Source organism: Pan troglodytes, chromosome 3, assembly GCF_028858775.2.
Source record: "Pan troglodytes isolate AG18354 chromosome 3, NHGRI_mPanTro3-v2.0_pri, whole genome shotgun sequence".
Taxonomy (NCBI): Eukaryota; Metazoa; Chordata; class Mammalia; order Primates; family Hominidae; genus Pan; species Pan troglodytes.
This window is the reverse complement of record NC_072401.2, coordinates 114,350,568-114,378,044: the sequence shown is the minus strand read 5'-3', so window position 1 is coordinate 114,378,044 and position 27,477 is coordinate 114,350,568. Positions and strand designations below refer to the sequence as shown.

General features: G+C 37.2%; 1 protein-coding gene across 25 annotated transcripts in view; it reads right to left on the bottom strand.

Moving 5' to 3' along the window:
* The window catches only part of ANK2 (ankyrin 2), a 684,795-nt gene that overhangs the window by 478,444 nt on the left and 178,874 nt on the right, over positions 1-27,477 (bottom strand). For 23 of the 25 annotated variants that reach the window (XM_054683323.2, XM_063809773.1, XM_063809768.1 and 20 more), the window contains exon 2: positions 2,300-2,359. The exons of the other annotated variants lie outside the window; for them this stretch is intronic. In XM_054683323.2, the coding sequence (XP_054539298.1) occupies positions 2,300-2,320 (21 nt within the window). In that variant the 5' untranslated portion in view covers positions 2,321-2,359. The remainder of the gene's footprint in view (positions 1-2,299; positions 2,360-27,477) is intronic. 25 annotated transcript variants of the gene reach the window in all.

The window sequence follows — 27,477 nt, the reverse complement described above, 5'->3', positions numbered from 1 at the left end:
ATATTGACCTCTCTCTCTCTCTCATTCTCCACAAACGATACTTCGATCCTTGCCCTTTTCCTCAAATCCTCATTAACTACCCTGGCCACATCTTCTTCACAGAGAAAATACAAATTTTTCTTGACATCCCCTTCAGTTTTCCCTACCAAATCTACAAACCTATCTGTATCTGCACGCATCCTACAGAGATTGCCTTAGCTGTGTTGATGTGCATGTTGTCCTTCCCACTGGCTATAGGTAATCCCTCTTCCTAGACCACCTCCTCCATCACTTCCTTCCTTTTCAGAAACCCATACCTCCAATCTCTCTCCTTCTTCTGCACTGTTCCCATTAAAATGTAAACATGTTCAAGACTCTCTCATCCCAACCTCCCTATCCAGACGCTGGATTCTCCGCACTTTTATTTCCTGACAAAATTTTCAAAAAGCTATCTTTTTTGCTAACTCTATCCCCTTATCTCTTATTTACTTCTCAAACTAATCCGGTCTGGTATCTACCCCTGCTTCTCTACCGAAACTTCCCTTGCCAAAGTTACTGAGGACATTTATATGTAAAACTCCAGTTGGTTTGTTGATGCATTCATCTTTCTTGACCTGTCAGCAACATTTGACACTCACTACCAAATCATTATTCTTCCCTTCTTTGTCAAGAAGTGGAATTGGTTCTCCTTTATCATACTATAATCACAGATCTTTCCTCTGAGCTTCTAAGATTCATCTATCCAATTTCTGACTTAGCTTTTATACCTGGAAGTCTCAAATGAAGCAAAATGTATTGGAATATATTCATATAATAATATTAATTATGTAATAAAGCAGAGTAATATCTGCCCTTCTAAAAATAGCCCAAGCTGGCCAGGCGCAGTGACTCATGCCTATAATCCCAGCACTGTGGGAGGCTGAGGTGGGCAGATCACTTGAGCTCAGGAGCTCACGACCAGACTGGGCAACACAGTCAGAACCCATCTCTACAAAAAAATTAAAAATTAGTCGGGCATGGTGGTGCAAGTCTGTAGTTCCAGCTACTCAGCAGGCTGAGGTGGGAGGATCACTTGAGCCCGGAAGGTGTAGGCTGCACTGAGCCATGATTGTGCCACTGCACTCCAGCCTGGGTGACAGAGGGAGACCCTGTCTCAAAAAACAAAACAAAAACAAAAAGAAAATAGCCTAAGCTGATTAATGTTATCTCATTATCAACATTAATAAAATTGTCTATTTCTCCTTTAGCGCTCAAAAGAATAGCCATGAAGTATAGAAAATGTATGTTAAATAATTATCATTCAAAGAGGATAAAATTTTAAGTTATTCCCCGCTCCTTTTATCTTATCTTCAATAGTACATGACCTGAATTTTGTAAGGCCTTGAGGAAATTTCTAAGCAAAATGAGAAATGCTTTAAAAATTGCAATTTTATTAAAAAGCTAAGTTGATTTCTCCTCTTTTGGCATTCTGGCATATCTTCTGTTCTTGGATTAAATTACTAATCTAGTACAAAGGCACCATATGTTATTTATTGCACCTGAAACATCATGGATATTTGCATGATTGTCAATGTTAATGGTGTCATACAACTCATCTAATAGTTCACCATGTAATTGTTTCCTCTGTAACCAAATGAGATGATTTTCACAATATTTCATAGATTCCTTCTAGAAAAGAAACGAATTCTTCTAGATGAGATTCACGACTTAAAAATACAAGCAGATTTCCCCAAATCATGTGTGCGATATAAATAGACTAAGAATTTTTACATTCTATCATTTAAGTCTAATATTTCCTTCTTCCCTCCTTCCCCTTGATTTAAATGTAGAATCTGGAGAATTCTCCACATGGATGCAATCTATTTGAATTATTTAGAATCAAATCACTTTATTGACAACCTTATAGCAATCAATTTTATAAGTAATTATGAAGATAATGTTCTGATCACAGAAAACAAATTCATAAGCCCTTAGAGAAAATAGATGACTTTGGTGAACAAATCCCAATGTGTTTATTATGTCTATTGTATTCAGATTTCTTTCCTCCACCTCCCTTTTTCCAGCAATGAATATCTTGAGGAAGAGACAATCTATTTACCTTTTCATTCCCAAATGATACCAATGATAATTGCCTAGACTACAGAAAGAAAAGTCTTATAGTATATTACATTTCTTATAATTAAAAAATTGTTAATGCTATAACATCTTTAAATCTGTTTTCATAAAAATTGTTTTTACCAAAATAGTACTTAATTACATTCTAACCTCCGTGTCTTTTTATAAGATTCCTTTAAAGTAATATTTAAAATACCAAAAGTACCTTTTGCAACATGGTGGTCATTTGAAATATCAATTCTTCATGTCTCTCTTCATTACTTACCTAAAAGGATAAAAAAGAGAAAATATTAGAAGTTTGAAATCATTTCAATTTATCATTAAGAACAGTTTCCATATTTCAAATCAAAATAAGCTTATAGGAGGCACTGATGGAGTTCTTCATTTTAAAAAGCCACTATTATAAATGCAAAAGAGCAAAGCAAAAATTTGAACATTTCAAGAGTTCAGTAAAGTAGCCAAAACAGAATGTGATAAAAGATGAAAAATAGCCTATTCATATGTAAGAGAAATAGATTTTTAAAAATATGAGAATGTCCATTCAATCATAAGTAGATTCATAAGAATCTTGAGAGATTATGTTTACTTTCAGAGTCTGTCTAAATGCATGAAAAAGCATTGGCTGAAATTGCTGACCAAAGAGTATTAAATTGGAAAAGCATTCTCTACCTAACAGTCAATGACAAAAACTAAGAAATGACAGATGTGTGTGGCCTATCCCTTCTTCTTCCTTTTATAATTGCCATTTGTTAAACATCTACAATATGTCAGAAGCTACACTAGACATCTCATCATATATCATATCTATTTATCCTTCATGACACATGGTAAAATAGGAATTACTAAGTCTCCTTTACAGGTAAGAAAAACTAAACATCGTAAAGTTTACGTGACCTGACCAGCATTGTAAATGCCAGAGCCAGGATATATGCATCACAGAAGTCTTCTTTTTTTATTATATTTTGCTGCTTCCTTTCAAAAGATTTGATTTATTTACATGTTACATAATATCAAGAGATTGGACAAGTTTTTAATGCCAAAATCTTGTTATATTACATCAGGTTATGCTAACTGCTCACGTTATTGAATCACAATATATCAGACTTTCATGAGATTTGATTTCACCTCTGGTATCATTAAGCCACTAATATATGGCCATGCTTCTACTTTATTTTCTCTTATTCTTCAAAGCATATTGGAACTTTAACAGCCATTCACTGACATTCAAGCCCATAAATGGTTATGAAAACATGAAAGACTCAAATACTAAGTGTTAGAAATGATGCAATGGCTTAGGATCCCTGGACCAATTATAGCAGAATCACTAAGGGTGCTTTTTCAGAAATCTCAGTGTTGAGTCCCATCTCAGTATAATTTTTAAAGACTACACTTTCTACAAACTCTCCAAGATGATCCCTCTGCATATTAAAGCATAGGAAAATATGGCAAGAATCACTGCCTTATACCAGTGGTTCCTAGACCAGAAGAATGAGCATCACCTGGAAACTCGTCAGAGACGCAAATTATTGGGCTCCCCTCCACCTTCCAATGAGAAACTGGAAGTGGGGCCCAATACTATATGTTTTAACAAGGCTTCCAGATAATTTTGGTGCAGCTAGAAGTTTAAGGACCATAGCCCAGTGTGAAACAATTCCTGGATTTTCTTGTCCAGAGGGTTTTCACTCTCTCTCTTGTGAACCATTAATATTTAGAGCTATTATGGATGGAGTCAAGGAAGTGTCATTCTTCAGTTTCCAGGAGGCTCTCTGAACTCCCGGGAATAGCCCTCTGGCACATACCCTGTTCAATGCCCACAGTCCTCTTTCTTCCCCCTATCTTACTTGATCTACTCTTTGTCTAGATTAAAAGATTATAATTTCAACAGATGTGGTGTCCACATTCACATAAACCTTAATAGGAGCTATTAAAATTATAAACACATATTCAGACACTGAAATCACAGCCCTGTTTTTAAATTCCCTTGGAACTGTGTATGTAATGACAGTTATCAGATAGCTACCATAATACTTCTTTGAAAAAAATCTTCCCATAGTTCACTTCGTATGTGGTGAACAATCCTCTCTGTGTCTTAGTACAAATTCAGAAAGGACAACATTTAAGCATTCATAAGAACTTTCTACGAAAAAGACTAATCAAATTGAAATAAGAAGAACATAGCCTCCAGGTGTCAAAAGAATAAAAGAGGTTCACAAAAACCTGGCCCAATTAAAGTCCAAGGCATACAGACAATAGCATCACAGAATATTAATTGTGGACCAAGTTGCTTTCCAGCTCTTATATTAGTGAATGCGCCAACAGGAACCTGATTCAACATCTCACACAACAATGTGGAACATAGGAAAATCAATGTTGTGCACAGCATGCTGAGCAAAGTGTTCCATCTGACATTTAGAACTGGTTGCACTCAGCTACTTTTAATTTTAGTCCCAATTTCAAGAGACTGCCAAAGACACAAAGCTACTGCTTCAAGTCCTTGCTTCCAGCTCCCATTGGGATGATCTGTAGAGCCTTTGAATACTCAGCTCCACTGACAGAACACACATTATTTCCTTTTGAAACTGAAAAACCAGTTCCTGGGCTTTTGCATACATGTTTATTCTTCTCCAGGAAACTCAAGAGCAATTTAAGTGCTCTCCTCTTCACTGTGAGTCTGTAACTCTCCTCTCTTAATGATGCAGTGTCTTGTGCTTAGCTCAGTTTAAAATGCACTTTCCTGGCTGCCTTCAGATTCACAATTCAATTTAATTTGATTCTCCTGGCCTCTGGCTGTTGAATAACTTTCCATGGTGAAATATATTACATCTCTTTTTCTTCTTCTTCCTTTTTTTTTTCTGAGACAGAGTCTCACTCTGTCGCCCAGGCTGGAGTGCAGTGGCATGATCTTGGCTCACTGCAACCTCTGCCTCCTGGGTTTAAGCGATTCTCCTGCCTCAGCCTCCTTCCTGAGTAGCTGGGATTACAGGCACGTGCCACCGTGCCCGGCTAATTTTTGTATTTTTAGTAGAGACGGGGTTTCACCATGTTGGTCAGGCTGGTCTCAAACTCCTGACCTCATGGTCCGCCTGCCTCAGCCTCCCAAAATGCTGGGATTACAGGCAGAGCCACCATGCCTGGGCTTTTTCTTCTTTTAAGGCAGGGATTTTGTTTTGAGGTTGCAAAGAAACAACACTGAAAACCATTTGTAACAAAAAATTAACTAGACAGATACTTTCAGCATCAGCTTATCAGCATCTCTTTCCTCCCTAAACTTTATTTAAAAACTTCCTATAAAGATGAAGACTCACTAATTTTAACCTAGTATTTTTTTCTCCTAACTTTAACAAGCACTAAAATACGAAATAATAGATACAGTTGCTTTCCCTCACATTCTGGCCATTTTCTGGAACGTATGCTTGCATTTATACCTTATAGTTATCCAATCACAACTACTAAAAACCCATATCTGAATAATTGGATGAATAGTTAGATGGCTGTTGAAATCCCAGGGGCTAAAAGTGGTCACTCTAATACCCCAAAAAAATGACTCCCTACAAAAAGGTATGAAGCGCTAACAGTGTATAAGGCATTATATAGGTGCCTTCCAATGTAGTTGGAGATGACATAATTAAACCAAAAAAGTTAATAATAAAAACTTATAACTTATAGTATGTTCCCAAGTACCAAAAATTATATTGACTACATACATTATCTCAACTGGTATTCAAAACAACCTCATGAAAACCCTCCTATTATCCACATTCTGTAGACAAGGAAAGTGAGGTTCTTGTCCAACACCATATTGCTCAATGGCAGGAATGAAAACCAAATCTAGGTTTTCCTGCTTCATAAAGCCTTGGTCTTACGCATAGTTGGTTTTATAAATCAAGGCAATGTAAACTAAATGGCATATTGGTGGGTCAGGCATTAAAGGGCTTGGTGGAGGGTAATCTTTACAGAGGTGATGAAACTTAAGCTGAGTTTTGACATAATTAAGAGGACAGAATAGAAATGGAAATTGGGGGGAAGGAGAAAGATGGAAAGAGGGAGACTTGAAGGAAAGTGTTAAGTTGGGTTAATATTGGCTTAAGCAAATATACAAAGCAGGATTTCTCAAGGTAAGTTCAAATAGTGAACATTGTACCCAATAGATAAATTTTAACCTATCTCCCTTGTTCCCTTTCCCCCGCTTTTGAAGTCCCCGGTGTCTATCAGGAAATACATTCTTTATGCAGATCATCACTTACCATCTTTGACATAAATCACACTCCCCTATATGTGAAGGTTAAATAATGCTTCACCATAACCAAAAGCAATGTACAGACCATGTTTGGATCCTAATCTGAACAAACCAATTGAGAAAAAAAGGCAGGTTTGAGATAGGAGACAATCAGGGAGATAAGGATATTAGATATTTGATATTAAACTATCTTAAAGAGAGGTAATAATGGAATGGTGGATATGGTTTTTTTTAATGTCTTACTAGTTAGAGGCATAATAAAATATTCACAGGTAAAATGACATAATGTCTGGTGTTGACTTTAAAATGCTCCAGAAAAATGAAACAAAAAAAAATGTGGGGTGGAAGATAGATGGAACAAAATTAGTAAAATGATGACGATTTTTGAAGCTAAGTGGATACCTGAGATGCCTTATATTATTCTCCTTACTTTGGTCCATATTTGAAAATTTCCACAAAAGACTTTTTTAAGAGCCTCATGAAATGTGGCCAGTAATACAAAAACAACACCAAAATTTTGGTCTATATGGAGAGATGACCTCCCAAAATAGCTATATCATTCATTCATTCATTCATTCAGCCTGTGGTTTTTGAGTCTACAGTGTGCAGGGGGTTGTTCAAAGGTGAAAGAGACACTGTTCCTGCACTCACAGATCTTATAATCATATAGGGGATGCAGGATGGAAAACTAATGACAGCAATCCAGAGTCATCATGGTGTGCAGATATGGACAAAGGATGTGATTAAGTTTAATATTTGAAAACTTGCTCTGGCTACAGGGATGGATTGATGAAAAGCAGAGAAAATGAAGATGGGAACTAAGACACCACTACTAAAACTGAAGATGTGATGGATATTAGAAATGCAGAACAAGTAATATAATTCTCATACTACTTATAACTTATTTCTAGTATTCATAAAATAGTTCACTCTGTTAGGTGCCTACGTTGTACCCAATCCTACAGAGAAAACCTTGTTTAGAATCCTCTCATCAATGCTAATGGCTAAGAAAATTGGGTTTTTATGGGGCCAGAGGGAGAAAAAAGAAGAAATTGTATATGCATGTTCATCTTAGTAATAATGTAAATAACAACTAACAAAATGAGAAAATTATAAATAGTTTAAAATTATTTTGGATGTCACTAAGAAAATATGTAAATACACAAATTTAAGCAATCAGTTTAATTGAAAGGGAACTCCTTTTTTCTTAACTCCAATATGTGGTATTTGGAATCCTAATTACTAATGTCACATCTGTATTCTGTTAAAGAAGTTACTTTCCTAACTTTCATTATTATTAAAATATGCATAAAGATATTCAAGTCTTTGTACTCTTGCTTTCACTCATTGTTAAATAAAAACAATGAGACTACACCCACAGGAAAGGCTTCACAGCCCCCATCAACTTGGTTAGAGTTGAGCTAGAAAGCAGCACACAAGGCTTAGGTAATGCCTTTCCCTTCCCTAAGTGAGGTGTTAGAAATGCTGAAAATACCCTCCTCGGTGGTCATTTCTTTCACTGCCTCTCAGCCAGAATGAAATATCTGAACTGACAGTCGTGGATCAGTGTCTGTAGGGCAGCAATTTCTTCATGGAGCTGACACATCCCAGAGAAAAATACCATCCTCTGCTTCCTCCCCTTTTATCTCCTCGTGTGTCAACTACAAAAAAATTCTTTCTCTTGGAAAAAGGTCTGAGTAAGCCATGAGCTTAGTTATTTAGGTCTATGTTCATTAGACAGGAGAAAGAAGAAAATGAACTCTTTCATTTGTTTTTATTATTTTCAAGGTCTTTTCTCAAGTTAATTTTAAATTAATTTCCAAATATGGAATCTAGAATTTTTATTTGAAGGAATAGTCAACACTGGTTTAAAAATGGTTGGCTTCAGTGGAGAAATCATATAAACACTGTCAGCCAAGTGACCAGAGTTCACATCAACAGCACTGTCATGTTCACAGTGCTACTCTTGATATAACGTGATGAAAATGGCACTTTATTCTGTGATCAAAACATGTAATCCAGTCTAATTATGAGAAAATCATCAGACAAATTTCAATAAAGGGATATCCCACAATATACTTAACCAGTACTCCTCAAAATTGTCAAGAGCATAAAAAACAAAGAAAGCCCATGAAGCTGTTACAGCCAAGAGGAGACTAATAAGACACGACTATATAAATTTGGTATCCTAGAAGAGAAAAGGCGCATTTGGTTAAAAACTTTAAAAATCTCAATAAACTATGGACTTTAGTTAATAATAACATGATAACTTTATTTAATAATAATTTATTATTAATTGCAATAAATATGCCATGCTAATATAAAATGTTAATAATAGAAGAAATTAAGGGGAGAGGATAATCCCAGAACTCTGTAGTATTTGCTCAATTTTTCTATAAACGTACAATGTTCTAAAAAATAAAGTCTATTGATAAAATAAAGATGGTTGGCTTCTCCTTTGATAAAATGTCAAAATATTTTCTCACCTGTTTGATCTATAGTTTATGTTCTATAAATTAATATTGATTTGATAGTAAACCTGTTTTTTTTGAGATATTTGAGAAGAATATGCATATTTTCTTCACTACCACAAAATAGATCTCCCAGCCTCAAAAAGGAAATATACAGGAAACTAGTTCTTATTATTCTTGGAAATAATGGGAATAAAAAGCTCTTCCAGAGACAAGAGTGCTGACACCTTCTGGAGAGGCATTCTGCCGCTGCTAGCTGAAACGGTGAGCAAGGGGAATTGCAATGCCTTGGTATTACAGGTCCCAAACAGATGTTCAAGCCACTCACCAAGCAGATGCACAGCATGGAGAGCTGAGCATCCATCTGGCCTCCCCCATAAAAAGACAGGACATCATCAGTGCCATGGATATTTTTAGGGCTAGAAAGATCCTTAAAAGATTATCTGTTTTAATCCCTTCATTTTCACAGATGAGGAAATTTTAATGGCCAACTAATTTCTGATCGGCAATCCTCTTACCACCCTTATGAAATGTAAAAAATAAAGAGGCTGATCCTGAGAGGTTAAAGAAAATCAGTTGCTTTTCTTTATAACCATGTATGCAAATAACTTTTGCTTGAGACAGATGATGTTTTCCATTTGAACTCCTATTGTGGAGAAGGGGAAAATGAAAAAAGTAACAAGGATGAAGACATGAACAAGAGGCATTGAACAAAGAAAGGGAATATTGGCAGACTGGGTCAAAGAACCCCAGGCTCCCAGGAAAACCCAGGAGAGAGAAACAACTTCTGTCATGGGGGACCAGAAGCTATAGCTATGCAAGGTGTTTGAAGAGAGCCATGTTTTTAGTTTTGCCTGAATGAAAATTTAAAGAATTGGCCACTTCCTCAGTGAACAGTTATCAGAGAAGCTCAGAGAAAGAGCTTCTCTAACCTTGGCTGTAAGAGAAATATGACTTGTCAGATCACCGGCTGGAAAAGAAGCAGAGGGGAGAGTGCGCCGGACAAGGAAAATGGAAGAAAAGAATTCATGATTGAGGAGTTATCGTCCCCTTTCATACAGAGGCTTCACTTTAATCGGCGTATCTGTATGTAGTTCATATGTTGAGCATCCTCACGCTGGAGTTAAGTGGTTTGGTCTTTAAAGAACAGCTTCACTATGAGGGTGGTGGCTCATTGGAAGGATCAGGTAAGTAAGTGACTCTGGCCGTGGTTCCAAGGCTGAATAAAGGGAGAAGCCCTGAAGTTCTCAGGTTGGTGACAGCAGAAATGACAGCTAAAAAAACAGGCAGTTTGAGCCTGGCATTTACAGTGTTTATCCAAACCAGCCACATAGCAGCAGTAAAAACTTGACCAAAAGCTCTTTAACCTCGTTCCTTAGCATCTGAGGTCAGGAATGCGACATCAAAGGTGTCTTTCTTTACTTGAGAAAAGCATTACCAGCACTCACACATTTATCTGTCTTTTCTACAAGGAAAAGGAAATCTCAATAAGCTGAGAAGTTTTATGCTGCATTCCTCAATCCTTTTTTTCTCCCTTCTCTTTTTGTTCTGGTAAAAATGGTTTCTATTTTGTTTCCAGTGCACAGATTTTACCTCTCAGAATTGTTACTTGCTTAAATAAAGCAAAGGGCTTAACAACAGACTGAAGGTAGGAGTAATTCATGTTTACACTTGAGAATTTGCCTCTGATGAATAAACGACTATGCTCTAAACAGAACCTATAGCCCATAGTCTATATCACACATGGCAAAAGAAGCAGCTTTGGAAGACATATGCTGTAGCTCCTTCCTCCTATGGCTGGAAAACAAAGTACAAACAGCTAAGCTCTCTCTAAATAACCAACGGACATAAATTAAGTCAGAGCTTTGCTCCAAGTCCAGCAATCCTGCTGACCCTTCCAAGTCTTCTAAAGTGAGCTCCTTTTTCTCTGTCAGAGACTTTGGGTGTAATGGCCTGGAACTGAAGCAGTAGGGTGGCGGGTGGTGAGAGAATGAGAACAAATGCTTTCATTATGCAGCATGCTGAGGCAAAATGAGTTTGACTCACAAATGCAACACAATTGGGGCAATGTAGAGGCCACAATGCAGCAACGCTGAATCACAGACAGTTTGAATGCTCTCGCTTTGACACATACTCTCAGAGTTGACCAGTTTTCTGACATTACTGTCAACCAAGAAAACTATTTTTGAGCTGCTTTTGTTCTGATTTTGATTTTGGAATTTATAAATACTCAGGAAAATAAACTCTGTAGTTTGAGGACAGATTTTGTGGGATGTTAGGCAGACTTTCAATGTAACCAAACTATGTAATGAAGTTGCTTATGAATTAAAAGTGTTCCTTTGGCTTCTTGGCATGATTGTATCACTCATCTGAAAAAAAGACAGAAGTGCCAGCATCTGCAAGCTCTGGGGCTATCTGAGCATAATAGCAAAATTGTGGCCTCAGTGGAGCATTAAAAAAAATCTATTTAATTCCCCAGAGAACAGATAATGATAAATTTCTGCCACTCTGAGGAGAAATCCATGGCGTTCAGCACCTAAAAGATTGTAAAATTGGTGGGGAAAATAATCCTGATGGTCACTAATGAATGAAAATTCCTTTTGCAAATCCTGCTCTGAATGATTATTTTTTCTTTTAAATTGGAAATAGGCTTGCCTACCCAAGTCTATGAAAGGGACGATTAAAAGGCTTTATGGTGAGTGTATCAAGTTCTCCCTAAGTACTATATTGATGTCATCCACTGTGGTATTCGGCTAATATGTCTAGTTTTTTGGTGCCATCTGTATTTTTCAGACAAATGGAATATGAGAGCAACAACTCTGAGTGGTTCAATGCTTACCACAACAAAAATTTCCATTAAGAATTTTCCATTAGGAAAATATGTTTAAGACTATTTAGGATAACTAAATTACCCTTAGGCCATTTACCAGCACATTGGTGCTTCATCTCTAAGCATCTCCATCAGGAGAGGCTTTACAAAACTTCTGCACAAAATGTGTCTAATGCACCAGCATCCTGATGTCACCAGTTCATTAACCTTGTCAGGCATTTGGCAAATTACTGGGAATTTTACCACTTATTAGTTATAGTCAAAGACTGTGGGGGAAAAAAAGAAATACTGTACATCAAATCTGGCTTTCAGATCTTGCAACCCTGTCATATCTATGAGCTCTGCTGTTCTAAAGCATGTTTCATTGATGTGACTCAAAGAAATCATAGCTAAAATATAACAAACTTCCCTCTTGTTTCTGCTCCTATAAAATCAAGCTGAAATAGCCAGGGGATGGTGGAAAAAGTGGAGCAGTGAGTTCTAGGGGTGACAATACAAATAACACCGTGCTCCCAATAAAAAATGACATGGATTCATGGATCTTCGAGTATTTGCATTTTACCGTGTTTTCTAGACCCAGCTTTTAGGAAATTGTGGAACATTCTACAGCACACCCAGATAAATGTTTAGTTCCTCATAATCATGTGTTACTAAATCTACAACCTTCCATTATCGTCAACTCTTACATAGAACAGCAACATAATCAGCATTCATTTGTAAAGTACTTTCATAATTTAAAGTTTGAAAGTTTTCAAATTATAAAAATAATATATATGTATGTATACTACATATCCATATGTAACACCAAATACAAAAATTTTATGTCAATCAATAATTTTAATCTCCTTAAAAAGAAAAAACTAGAGATTCCTTCTATTTATATAAATGAATGGAGCTCTCCTTCTCCACTAGACTGAATTTCTCAAGGACAGGAAGCCAGGCTTGTATTCACTTCCATATCACAGGGCCTATTACATGCCTAGCCCATAGTAAGTGCTCAAGAAATGAGAGAATTTGATTTTTTTTTTAAAAAAAAGAAGCCAACTAGGGCATTTTGAAATGGGACATCACAGAGTTTAAAGATGAAGAATTGATGTGGTACTGTGGAAACTGCACAAGGGCAAGGGTCAGCAAGCTTGTGTTTGCAGCCTCATATTCCCGTTTCCTGTCTGTATGACCTTTTGTTTTGTTTTGTTTTTTGAAACGGAGTGTTGCTCCATTGCCCAGGCTGGAGTGCAGTGGCACCATCTTGGCTCACTGTATCCTCCGTCTCCTGGGTTCAAGCAATTCTCGTGCCTCAGCCTCCCCAGTAGCTGGGACTACAGGTGCATGCCGCCATGCTGGGCGAACTTTTTTGTGTTTTTAGTAGAAACAGAGTTTTGCCTTGTTGGCCAGGTTGGTCTCAAACTCCTGACCTTAAGTGATCTGCCCGCCTCAGCTCCCAAAGATCTGGGATTACAGGCGTGAGCCACTGCACCTGGCCTGCATGACCTTGAGTAAGTAACTATATCTCTGTGGAGGTTTCCCCCATCTCTAAAAAGGGGAGAAGAATCTTGCAAGACCATTATGGAATAAAGAATGTATACAACATGCAGAGGTTGATAAATGGTCATTATTATGACAATGTTTCCTGAAGTTGTTTATATTAGGTTGGTGCAAAAATAATCGCAGATTTGCCATTAAAAGTAATGTCAAAAACCACAATTATATTAGCAAATTAAGATTTAAGGTGCTAGCTGGGTGTGGTGGCTCACACCTGTAATTCCAGCACTTTGAGAGGCTGCGGTAGGAGGATTGCTTGAGCTCAGGAGGTTGAGATCAGCCTAGGAAACATAGGGAAACCTCATCTTTAGGAAAAAATATTTTTTAAAAAATTAACCAGGTGTGGTGGCATGCACCTGTGGTCCCAGCCTACTTGGGATGCTGAGGTGAGAGGATCTCTTGGGTTTGGGAAGTTGGGAATAATAATAATATTCACACTTATAGGTATAATGCACTTTCCCAAATACTTTATATACTTTATCATATTAATCTAGTCAATAACCACATAAAGTAGTGTTATCTTCGTTTTGCATCTGAGAAAATTGAAGTTAACATTTCCAGGATTGTTTATAACATTGGAGCTAGAATATCAGAATGAGTTCTTAAGAGAACATAAAAGCAACTTTAGAAACCTATTTATCTGAAATATAGTTGAAATAACCATTTAGGGGATATAAAAGACTTATAAAAAATATATTTTTAGAATGTGCAAATGCATGAAGATTTACCCACTACATATCCTAAAGGCCATCCTAAAAGCAACAGCTTAAGAAGCAAAATACGTGGAGTTCGATTGGTTTTGCAGACATCAAACTAATATCCCATATCCTATGACCTCGGAATTCAAAAAGGATAAACTAATAACAAGAACAAAAAGAACAATTATGCCTTAAAGTTTCACTTCAATACCCTTAGCATGCATATCAGTCTCACTGATTCTGAATCTTTACAACTCTGACCATGTGAATATGAAACACTGCTATTTTCTAATAGCAGTACATCCAAGGTCTAGAGCTGGTAAACAGGACAATGTCAGCATTCATAGCAAGTCCATATCTTTGTAAAGTACTTTATATTCATAAAGAGCTTTCAAACACTTCAAAATTCTTCAAAATTTGGGTTGGGTAATTGTTATGATCCTTAATAATTATAGAAGCTATCATTTGTTGAGTTTCTATAATAAGCAGGATGTTATATACATGCATACACACACATGCAGACACTTACTTCATTCTAATCCTCACAACAGCCCTATAAGGTAGATGTATGTATAGTTTACCAATGAAATAGCTGGGGCTGCTTGCCCAAGGGACTTACCCAAGCTTCATAAAGTTAGTCTAATTCCAAGGGCAAATGTTCCTGCCATGACAGGGCTATTTCCCCTTTTCTAGCACATAACACCAATAAAATTTTTGTGTAGATAGCATTTGTGTAATGGCCTCTTCCATTTCCATCCCTTCCTTCCCCCTGGAATCCAGAACTGTTTCACTGGCCCAGAGCCACCTAGAACTCCCATATCCCATCTGAATCAGCCCTCCCAGGATCATCAGGTGCTAAATATTTCTCCTACCCCAATTCCCACCCACCCACTGCTATCATCAAAACTTACCTAGCCCATCTCTATATTTTTATGTCTTTTTTGAAATACAAATTATCCTTGTAACCATGGATGCTAGCACATTTTATTCCTCTGGGATAACTTATTCATTCATTCCTTTAGTAAATATTTATTGAGAACTTATTAGGTAATGCTTTCCGAAAACTATGCTTTAATTCTAAGGACTGACTATAGAAATGAAGCTGTATTTATCTTCAGGCAAGTCTTTTGATACCACTTAAAGCATAATGACAGAAATCACTCTTTCTCCATGTGTAATAATAGACAATACTTATCAAGGGTTTCCTCTTTCCTAACGCTATGCATGTATAACCTCATTTAAAATACAATTAAATGGTATTAATAATATTATTTTTATTTTATATACGAAGAAACTGAGGCATAGTGGTGAGGCAGTTTGACAAATATAAGATGGCTAGTAAATAGTAGAATCAGGATTTGAACTTAGCTCTGCCTCCAGAGCTGCTACTTCTAACTACTAAGCCATACTACCTCTAGCTTTTTAAATAATGAGGGCATTTATAGATTCTAGTTTGCCTTGGATGATTTTGATATAAGCTTGCTTTCTCCATGAATAATTAATAGCACTCCTTTTAACTCTCAAAAGTATCCTGTTTTGAAAAATAAATTATATTGTCACCCTGTCTCCAATAAAAAAAAATTGATAACTTGACATGGCTGGAATAGAAAATAGCACAAGATTATTAATTTTGTAGATTTTATTGTAAGCAGATAAACAAATTCTATCATGCATTCACTGGAACACAAAGGAAGCATGGGAAGGAAGAAAAAAATGAAAGATGAGGAGTCATGAATCTTGATTTAAAAACAGGATCTGCTACTGTTAGTTATGTGGCACGAGGCAAGTCACATAACCTCTGCGTCTCAATCTCATCTATTAAATAGAGTTTGAAACACCAAATCCAGTGTTGTGGTGAAAAGTAAATGACATTACACAGGAAAATACCTGGAACAGTAACTTTACACCTGGAACATAAAAAACTGTCAAAAAGATAGATGATTAATTATTCTTTGGAACACAGTTTCCCTTGGCCTGCACGCTACATCATTTTTCTACTGTAAATGAAAAGGAGTTCTTAGAAGGATTAAAAAGTCTTTGGATAGGCACCTAACATTGCAGAGCCAATAGAAATGTGTATCATAGGCCGGGCGTAGTGGCTCACGCCTGTAATCCCAGCATTTTGGGAGGCCGAGGCAGGTGGATCACCTGAGGTCAGGAGTTCGAGACCAGCCTGACCAACATGGAAAAACCCTGTCTCTACTAAAAATACAAAATTAGCCTGGCATGGTGGCACATGCCTGTAATCCCAGCTACTAGGGAGGCTGAGGCAGGAGAATAGCTTGAACCTGGGAGGTGGAGGTTGCAGTGAGCTGAGATCATGCCATTGCACTCCAGCCTGGGCAATAAGAGCGAAACTCCGTCTCAAAAACAAACAAACAAACAAAAAAACAGAAATGTATATCATAAATTCCTGCTACAAACTTTATTCTTCAGAGTTATTGCATTGGGAATTATGTATGAAAACGAATCCATTTCAGAATGCATTCTTTGAAGGACATGTAATATTCTACAGCCCAAATATCTGATCGTTGTAGGTGGCCTAACATGTAGGTTCAAGTAGCAGAACCACACCATGCTCTTGAATACTATTTAATTTTATTCTAGAATCTGGTACTTCAAAGACTGAGGGGCCAAGTTTCAAGGCTCATCTTGAGGGAACAAGAAAGGAAATCTCAGAGCAGCAAAGTACATAAAGAAAGCTCTTTCTCTTTCTCCCACTGTGAAAGAACAAAACAAAACTATTTGGCAAGAAATGTTATGTTTGTACCTCCTCATAGTATTTTTAAAGGAAGAAAAAGAGGTGAAAGAGAATGGAGGGGTCTGAATATGTTATAAGCCCCAACGTTATTAGTTTAACATTCCCTAAGCCTGTTTAATTGTTTACTTCATCTTTTGTTTAAGTAGTCTCTCCTCATAGCATGTCTTTGCTAGACATTAATGAGGCAAAATGCTGAAGAATGATGTATTTTTTACTTACATGCTATAAAAAGAAGAAATAAATTTACAACTGCACTCAACAAAGAAAACATCACGGTCCCACAGACCTCTGCAACCCTGAGTCCTTGAATTTAGATTCATCCAGCACTGGTTAACATTATGTGGTAATTGTGTTTCCTCAAACTCAAATAATTCATGCCAATTACATAACTCATGCAACTCCCTATGGATTTAGCAATTCTCGAACAGCTGGGATGTGAAGTAAAGACCATAAACTCAGTTCTTTTCAAGGAGAAATTACAACACAAACCTATTGGATCATGACATGCTTTACTAATAAAGAAAGTATCATGTTTTACTTTCATTTCTCACATTAGCTTGTAAAGTAGAAATAATTCACATTTTTTAAGAAAATAATTAGGAACCCAGTCAAAAAAAAAAAAGAATAAGGAAAAAAATAGAAAAATTTAAATTTTTAAAAAAGCACCAAAAAAAAAAGTAAGTCAACTAAAATAAAGTGGAGAAAATGTTTATTCTTGTCTACACAATGTACCTCTGCAGAATTACTGAGCTAGCTTGTAGTCAGAAGGATGAGCATAGGCCATGTGGAGCATACATCCCTAAGTGTATATAATAGTCTATAATATTCTGCCTATTGCAGAAACAACATCATGCATCACTCACCCCAAAGAGAAGAAAGGGCAATATCTCCCATAAAAGAGATGATGAATGGTAAGCACACCGTTCAAGAGAATTTAAGGTTTTGTTTGATTTTTTTTTAATGAGTGACCCCAACAGCTACAGCACTCATAAAATTCAAGTACTGTAAGTGGTATTGTTTCTACTAAACAAGCTTAACAAACTAGAAGAGAAATGTTTAAGAAAATCTTAAATAAATTGAGATTTTTAAGGAGAAATGTGTCATTTATAGAGAAACTAGAAATTATAATTCACAGTTTTGTAATTGCATTTGATATTAGTTGATAAGTGTATATAGTCTAAGGGAACCAATATAATATGGGGTTTGTGCTATGATTTCTCTTTTCTATCACTATTAACAAGCCTTGCAGAAAACCCACCAGAGTTAACAAGGTTCAGTGTATTCGGGTCAGCATTCTGAATCATCCTCTTCTTTGTTTGGCTGTCCTGACATGATACATGTTGGTACCACAACAAGGACAGCTGACAACTGCTTTCCCTGTTTGAAAAGACTTCGCCATTCAACTTGGACCAGAAACATTTGTCATGTTGTAGGCAGTGGATTAACTATAATCAGACCAAGCTAGTGGTAGTGCCAGTGCCAGATTGAAATAATCTGGTGAAACAAAGGCTGGCTTTGTCATTTTGAGCATTGCTAGGTTGTTTCTTTTGGGGTAGACAGGGGGAGAGTGGAAGGTTATAAAACAGACATGACTCTCTCTATGTAGAGTCAAAAGAAAATACCAAAATAAAAATTTTCAAAAAAAAAAATTCAGAGCTGTTACAAGCTCTTTACCATGCTAAAACTTGCCAGAAGTAGAGATGTTTTCATATTGATTATATCTTAATATGCAAACCCTTGTTATTTTCAGAATACAAAAAATATCTTCCTCATATATTTTTGTTTTTAAAAGGTTGTAGTAGTTATACAAAATATGAGCGTGTTCTGACTCTGTGAACAGCTCACTTTAACTTTCTAGAAGTCATTTTTCATAGGGTATAGTGATTAGATAATCTCTAGGGTCCATTCTAACTTCGAAATATGATGACATTAAACATTCTATTAACCATTTCCACTTTCTATATAGGTAGACAAGCCTCCACAAACTGACTTTTTTTAACATGTGAATTGTTATCAAAGAAAGCTTATAAATACTGTCAATATGATATATATAAATAGCAATAAAATCGACAGCTAAAACCATCTTTAAAAAACTAACAAGTAAAGGAAAACACTACCTATCTAGCTTTTGTTAAAATATAGTTAATAGGCCTTATAGTACAGCTATGATATCTGAGAAAAATTATTTTAAAACTCTGCAGGCTTTTATTGAAACACTCAAAATGGCTTAAAATAAATTATGAAATGGTAAAATATTTATCAAAACTTGGCCAAATACCAGTCAATGTAAGACATTTAATAAGTACTTATTAAGCATTTACTATGTGTCAAGAATGGAAAATACTGGGGATATTAAACCATGTCTCTGGCCTCATGGACCTTACAGTCTAGTGAAGATAGACACAAATAAATTTATATTTAATATTCTGGAATAAAAACAATAACCAACTGCTTTTTTTATTTGTACAACAGGAAAGAAGACCAATCTCTTTAGTCTGCTAATTCATGGAAACCTCTATGAAAACTCATAATTTAAACTAACATTAAGATGGATTTTTCACTCATACCTATCTGTACATGAGTAAATACAAAAATTGCAGAGTGTATATGGTTTTAAAACAACAGGGAAATATGAAACACATATCTTTTATTCATATATTCAAAAATAATTATTGAGTGCTTACTACAGATGCTCCTCAAGTTACAATGAAACTATGTGCTGATAAACACATCATAAACTGAAAGTACCATAAGTCAAAAATGCGCTTAATACACCTAACCTACCAAACAGCGTAGCTTAGCCTTGCCAATCTCAAACGTGCTCAGAACTCAGAACACTTACATTAGCCTACAGTTGGGGAAAGATCAAAATTTAAAATTTGAGGTAGTTTTCTACTGAATCCGTCTAGCTTTCACATCATTGCAAAGTTGAAAAATTGTAAGTCAAAGCATTGTAAGTTGGGGACCATCTGTACATGACTTTGGTGGCTAAATACATCAGTAACTAAAAAGATGAGAAAATACAAATCCTTGGCCTCAGCCAAGGAAAGAAAGTAAGTACGCAGATGACTATAAGATAATTAGGTATCACAGGAGAGACATAAACCAGTGAGAAGTCAAAAGAGAAATAAATTATTTCATATTGGAGGAATTCAGGGAAGCCTCTTGAAAAAAACCTACCATTTGAATAAGATCTTGACGAATGTGTTAAATATTAGCAAAAAAATTGGGAGAACGCTCTACAGGTTTCTGTGGGATGGCAACATCTAGGTCATCTCAGGTTCTGTTTCTATTGACTGCATTTTTTTGTGATTGTAGGTCTCATTCCACTTCTTCACATGATTAGTAATTTTTTTATCATATGGTGAACATGGTAGAGATTCTGGATTATGTGGTCTTCCTTTAAAGTGTGTTGAGCTTTTTTTCTGGAAGGCAGTTAAATTATTGGTAGATCACTTTGGCTCCATCCGGATCAATTTTACATTCTTTTTTAGGGAAAGTCTATTTGTTTTTTGTCTGTTTGTTTGTTTGTTTTGAGACAGAATCTCGCTCTGTCGCCCAACCTGGAGTGCAGTGGCGCTATCTTGGCTCACTGCAACTTCCACTTCCCAGGTTCAAGCGATTCTCCTGCCTCAGCTTCCTGAGTAGCTGGAATTACAGGCACGCGCCACCACACCGAGCTGATTTTTGTATTTTTAATAGAGACGGGTTTCACCATGTTGGTCAGGCTGGTCTCGAACTCCTGACCTCATGATCTGCCCGCCTCGGCCTCCCTAAGTCCTGGGATTACAGGAGTGAGCCACCACACCCACCCAGTCTATTTGTCTTGAACTTAGACTTAGGGCATAGCTTACTCTGGAGTGCGGCCTTTTTGGTGTCTCAGCAGAACACTTAAGGTACCTAATGTGGTATTTATATTCTAGCTGAGCCAGAACTTGAACATCTCCCAGCACAGCAAAACCTCTGTATCACCATTCAGCCCTCAGCCCTGCTGCTGGCAATTTCTCCTAGGCCTCATGGAGTCTTGACCTATACACGGGCAGATCAGCTTTTGGCAAATTATGTTGAACAGCAAGTCCCCAAACAGACTTCAGTGACTGCCATCCTCTCTAAAGACCCGCCTTGCAAATTCCAGCTGCCTCAGCATACTCAAACTCTAATCCCTGCCTCCTCAGCCAGCTCAGTGAGACTGAGCTCTGCAGAGGCTCCACTTCCATGTGCCAGGGCAGAAAACTGTTCCCAGACAGAAGCGAGGGCTTACCTCATGTATATATCTTCCTTTTAGATGTTCAAAAAATACCGTCTCAGAGAAAAACTTGGTAAGGAATAGATGGGTATCAATGTCAATGGAAGGTTGCGCTGCTTATTTAATTTTTTTTTTTTTTTTTTGAGACAGAGTCTCACTCTGTCCCCCAGGCTGGAGTGCAGTGGTGCGATCTCGGCTCACTGCAAGCTCTGTCTCCCGGGTTCACGCCATTCTCCTCCCACAGCCTCCCGAGTAGCTGGGACTACAGGTGCCCGCCACCATGCTCGGCTAATTTTTTTGTATTTTTAGCAGAGACGGGGTTTCACCATGTTAACCAGGATGGTGTCAATCTCCTGACCTCGTGATCTGCCCACCTCCGCCCCCCAAAGTGCTGGGATTACAGGTGTGAGCCACTGTGCCCGGCTAATTTTTTTTTTTTTTTTTGATGGAGTCTTTCCCTGTTGCCCAGGATGGAGTGCAATGGCATGATCTCGGCTCACTGCAACCTCTGCTTCCCGGGTTCAAGCGATTCTCCTGCCTCAGCCTCCCGAGTAACTGGGATTACAGGCGCGTGCCTCCACGCCCAGCTAATTTTTATATTTTTAGTAGAGACAGGGTTTCAACATGTTGGCCAGGCTGGTCTCGAACTCCTGACCTAGTGATCCACCCGCCTCAGCCTCCCAAAGTGCTGGGATTACAGGCGTGAACCACCACGCCCGGCCCTGCTTATTTAATTTTTAAATAAAGAGTTGAGCGTGATTACGGACAGGGAAGGAAGTCAGTGGGGAAAGCTTAAGTGAAGACAGAGAAAAAAAGGGCAAGTATTGAGACCAAAAACCCAAATAAAAATGCTTTAAAACTTAATAAAAGAATAATACATCTTGTATTTTGATAGCAAACATGTGAATCTAGTGTTAATACTTCTATGTGCCCAGCACTATGCTGAGAGAAGTAAGAGGAAGTATAATACATGGCTTCTGTTCTAAGAAGTTATAATCAAAAGAAGAATCAAAGCTCACATATCTGAAATAATAAAAGATGAATTCACACTAATCATATGAAAAAAGATAAAAGGTGCTAAAGGGAATTTGGAGGCAAGGGACACACCTGAGGGCTAGTGAAGCTGTGAAAATTATCATGAAAGACAGAAACATTAAGCTGATTTTTGGATTAGAAAGCAGAACAGAAAATGTTCCCAGCAGGAAAAAATATAAGCAAAATATATGTAAGCAAATATGAACACACTGTGTTTCTGTGACACTAAAAGCAGCTAGATTATAGGGTCATGAGAAAGGCAGTGCTGGAGAGCTAGAATGAGGCTAGAGCAGGGGAGAGAAACAATGGTCAGCAGGCCAAGTGCAGCCTTCCACATATTTTTGGACAGAGGACAGACTATGAGCTAAGAATGGATTTTATACTTTTTAATGTCTGAAAAAAAAAACTAAAGGAGAATAATATTTCATGACACATGAAAATGATATGAAATTCAAATTTTAACACCCATAAAAAAGTTTTATTGGAACACAACCATTCTGATTTGTTTGCATATTGTCTATGGGTGCTTTAGCTACAAGAGCACAGTTGAGTAACAACCACAAGATCCACAAAACCAAAAATATTTCCTATCTAGCCCTTTAACAATAAAGTCGCCTACTCTAAATAATCAAACTCCTGATCTATTCTATTACCCACAGGCCAAAAAGTAGAATAATTTAAATCAAAGTAGGCCAGTTTGTTTCATTTTGGGGATAACAAAACTACAGAAAAATTTTAAAGATACAAATTTATTTTGTCATCTATCACTTATTTGAAAATCTTTTATCACAATCTCAAGTTTCTCATAATTACTTATCAAAAGTATTGATTGATCTAAGTCATATTTTCATAGTCACTCAGAGGAATTTGTGCTATGAGACCAAATTTGGCTGAAGCCTTATTGAATAATTGTTTAAATCTCTATTTAAAAATATTCATAGTATAAGCTCACATTCCTTATCTAGAGCAATCAGGCCCAGGTGAAAAAGAATTGAGAATCATTATATATATATATATATATATATATATATATATATATGAATGATATTTTTATATATATTTATAATGTAAACATTTTACTTTGATTTAAAGTGTATTTATTTACCATTTCATTCATGAGTAAAGGCCAACAGCCTTTCTCTGATTGCATGACTGCAATATGGAGTTCTAAGTCCTCTTCCTTGCAAAACCCACATCTCCAATGGATAGTCTATTCCAAATTTTAGCTTTTTTAAAGTGGAGAGGGGAAAAAAGTCAAGGGAAATGTCAAGCTAAATGTAGGCAGTATGAATACAGATTCCTTAAAGATTTCAATGAATTTCTTTCTAATCTTGTTACAGTTTTCTGGCCCACCCTGATTCACTTTTATCGTTTTTACTAAACATTCCATTTTTCATAGAAAGAATAACTTTTGTTTTCAAATATGTTTCATCTGCTCATATAATATTTAATTAAATTGCATAATTATAATCATAAATGCAAATGAAAAGAAGCACACATGATCATAACCTATCTGTACATGCAACTCCGCAGGTTGGAACAAGACTGATCAAGCAGGCCGGGCGCGGTGGCTCACGCCTGTAATCCCAGCACTTCGGGAGGCCAAGGTGGGTGGATCACTTGAGGTCAGGCGTTCGAGACCAGCCTGGCCAACATGGCAAAACCTCGTCTCTACTAAAAATACAAAAATTAGACAGGTGTAGTGGTGGGTGCCTATAATCCCAGCTACTCAGGAGGCTGAGGCAGGAGAATCGCTTGAACCAGGGAGACGGAGGTTGCAGTGAGCCAAGATCGCACCACTGCACTCCAGCCTGGGCAAAAGAGTGAAACTCCATCTCAAAAAAAAAAAAAAGACTAACCAAGTAAACCAGAAAGTGTCCAGTAGCCACACGGAGCACATCGCAGCCATTCAGTTTCTTCTCCAGGGGATAGGAGGTATAGGCCAGTGCAGCCTGGTGACATAGTGTGCACTCCAATGTATTTTGTTACAAGCTAATAAAGGCTTTCATCCTTTGTACAAGACACTGGTGTGTTTCTTTTTTTTTGGAATTTATCCAGAAATATTCTTCCTATTCTCAGGGTTCCTAAAACTACATTAAATATTATCTGCCTACGGTAAGTGATAAAATCAACAGAACCTAGGTTTTTGGCTTCATTTTTTTAAAAAAATTTCTATTATTAATGCATTAAACCTGGCGTTTTGGCTTAATTTTAATTTGGATAATTCATTTTGCCTACATAAATTTTCCCAAAGTTTCAATTAGATACGGCATCCTTTGATTCTGATCCTGAACCAACATTCTTATTTTTCTGAATCATTGAGCAGCTGGCACATTCCCACCCCCAGATCAGGTTTCCATCCATTCCAAGTTAGTAAACATCATTCAGAATTCAAAATAAAAAAATGCATCTTAAACTAGTAATAATTTTTTTAAGAGACTATGTCTCTATGTTGCCCGGGCTGAACTGAAACTCTGAGATCAAGCAATCCTCCGACCTTAGCCTCCCGAGTATCTGGCTTGTGCCACCCCTCCCAGCTAAATATTTCAGCAACTTCAGAGGCACTTAATTTTCCTCCTTTTGTAAACTGGCAGTCTTGACTCTAACATTGCTAGGAATTACTTATCTATATTTGTCCTTAAATACAGGACTATTAAAAAAAAATCAAGGGCTGCTTTCTGCCCGCGGATACCGCTGAGGAAGCCTCGTTAAAGTCTCTCTTCCCAGGGCAGTCCTGTCCTAAAGAGCCGGAACAGCTGCGGAAGCTCTTCATGGGAGGGCTGAGCTTTGAAACAACCGATGACAGCCTGAGGAGCCCTTCTGAGCAGTGGAGAAGGCTCACAGATTGTGTGGTAAGGAGACATGCAAGCACCAAGCACTCCGGGGGCTCTGGGTTTGTCACGTATGCCACTGTGGAGGAGGTAGATGGCAGCCGTGAATGCAAAGCCACACAAGGTGGATGGGAGAGTTGTGGAACCAAAGAGAGCGGTCTCAAGAGAAGATTCTCAAAAACCCGGTGCCCACTTAACTGTGAAAAAGATATTTGTTGGTGGCATTAAAGAAGACACTGAAGAACATCAACTAAAAGTTTATTTTGAACAGTTTGAATAATCGAAGTGATGGAAATCATCACTGACTGAGGCAGTGGCTCGTGTGTATGGGCAAAAAACTCGAGAACTGTGTTTGTGACTAATTGTATTTTAGTTTCTGTTCTGTGGAAAGTGTAAAGCATTCCAACAAAGAGTTTTAATGTACATTTTTTATTGCACCCATGCTGTTGATTGCTAAATGTAATAGTCTGATCATGATGCTGAATAAATGTGTCTTTAAAAAAAAAATCAAGGATCAAAGCTTTTAGAAAAAAAGGACTTTGAATATCTAGCAGCTGACACAGCTAAACAACAGTATACAATTCCATTAGTTTTTTGTTTGTTTGAGACAGGGTCTCTCTCTGTTGCCCAGGCAGGAGTAAAGTGGCACAATCTCAGCTCACTGCAACCTCCACCTCCTGGGCTCAAGCGATCTCCCAGTCTGCCTCCCAAGTAGCTGGGACCACAGGCACATGCCACCATGCCTGGCTAATTTTTATATTTTTGGTAGAGACGGGGTTTTACCATGTTGCCCAGGCTGGTCTCCAACTCCTGAGCTCAAGTGATCTGCCCGCCTTGGCATCCCAAAGTGCTGGAATTACAGGCATGAGCCACCACACCCAGCCCACTAGTTATTTTAAATTGTTCTATAGAAGATACTTGATAATATATGTTTATTTTATAGTAACATAAGTACTAAAATGTGTAGTATATTTTCATTTTTATAAAAGAGAGTGAGAATTTAGTTTAGACTACAATATTAAGCAGTTATTTCTATGTAAGAAGCATAGTCATCATTTTTACTTTCTTCTTTTAGCTTATCTGTACATGTAATTTTAACAATAAACTTCTGTAACAAGAAACAAGCAATTGAGGGATTGTCTAGGAAGAGACTCTATTATCCCACTTTCCTCTCACTCTAGGACTCCAAGTGAAGGTGAAAGAGACCAGACGAGACCTTTCCTAATTCCATTCATCTCTGAGGGATTTATAAGGAAGTTACCAACCCCTGGTCTAAATAATCAAACAGAGAAAATAAGAAAAGGAAAAAAGGATCAGAGGACACAGAAGAATTTCTGGACACACTTCCATCTGCTAATTAAATGGAAGGAGCAAGTTGGGGTTTTTTTGTTTTTCCTCTACCTCAATCAAAGACTACGAATCTTTCTTTTAATCTCTGGAGCTAACTTCTCTAATTAGTTTCCTAGAGGAAGAGGATGCTTTACTATTGGCATTTCACACTCTGCACAATGGTATGAACTTGACATACCTCAGCTGATCCAGCAGAAAGAGCTCTAAAACTCAAAAGTTATGTCATCAGTAACTGTCAATAGATAGAAGTGTTCGCAGGTACTACTAGTTCCAATACTCATTGACTTTGTAACAACTGGTATATTAGCTACAATCAAACAAAATGAGGTATTCTTTACAAGAATTACATAAGCCCTTTCCAATAAATTTTCTGTAACGATGGAAATATTCTATAATCTGTCTAGATAACTAGTTTGGGATGAGGTGAGGGGGAAGGAGAGATTACAAAAGGGCTTGGAGGAAACTTTTAAGCATAAAAGATGTGTTCATTCCTTTGAGCATATTGATGGTTTCAAATTTCATTTTAAATTTGTCAAAGTACATATGTTAAATATATACTGTTTACTTTTTACCTCTATAAAGCTGTAAGACAGTATGTGTGTGTGTGTGTGTGTGAGAGAGTGTGTGTGTGTGTGTGTGTGAGTGTCTGTGTCCTACTGGGTTAAAAACATAAAGGCCATATCACTTTTGCTGAAGAGCTGCTTTATGGTGTGCAGCTAGAGTTTTGCTTCGAGTACATAATCTTTGTCATTCCTGGAATTCAGAAATGTCAGACCATTGATGGAAGTCAAGGGAAACCAACATTAATGTCTCCTGGCTGGAGACACAGAAGAAGGAAGCAGGGGCCAGATCACATAGACACTGGGTAGATAAGTGCAAAGTATTCTTATTTAATTCTAAATAAGACTGTAATGGGAAATCAATGCAGAATTTAGGAAAGGATTTTATTTTCAGAGTTCCCTTTGTGGTTGCTTTTAGTTATACTGTTCAAACTATAGATATACGGTTCCAAAACTCAATACATATAAAAATGTATCTAACGAAAAACCCTCTGCATTAGTTATCTATTACTATATAATAAATTATCCCAAAACATAATGGCTTAGAAACCCAAACATTTATTATTTCACGGTTTCTGTGGATGAGGGATTCAGGAGTGGCTTGGCTGGGTGGTTCTGTATTGGGTCAGGAATCAACACATAGGCCAAGACCACAAGTATCTGAAGGCTTGCCTGGGATAGATGATCTGCATCTAAAATGGGCCACTCACATGGGCTGTTTTCTAGAAGCCTCAGTTCCTCAACACATAGACTTCTCCATAGAGCTGTGTGCAGGTCATACACCACGGCAGCTGGCTCCAGAGCTAGTGGTCCAAGAGAACA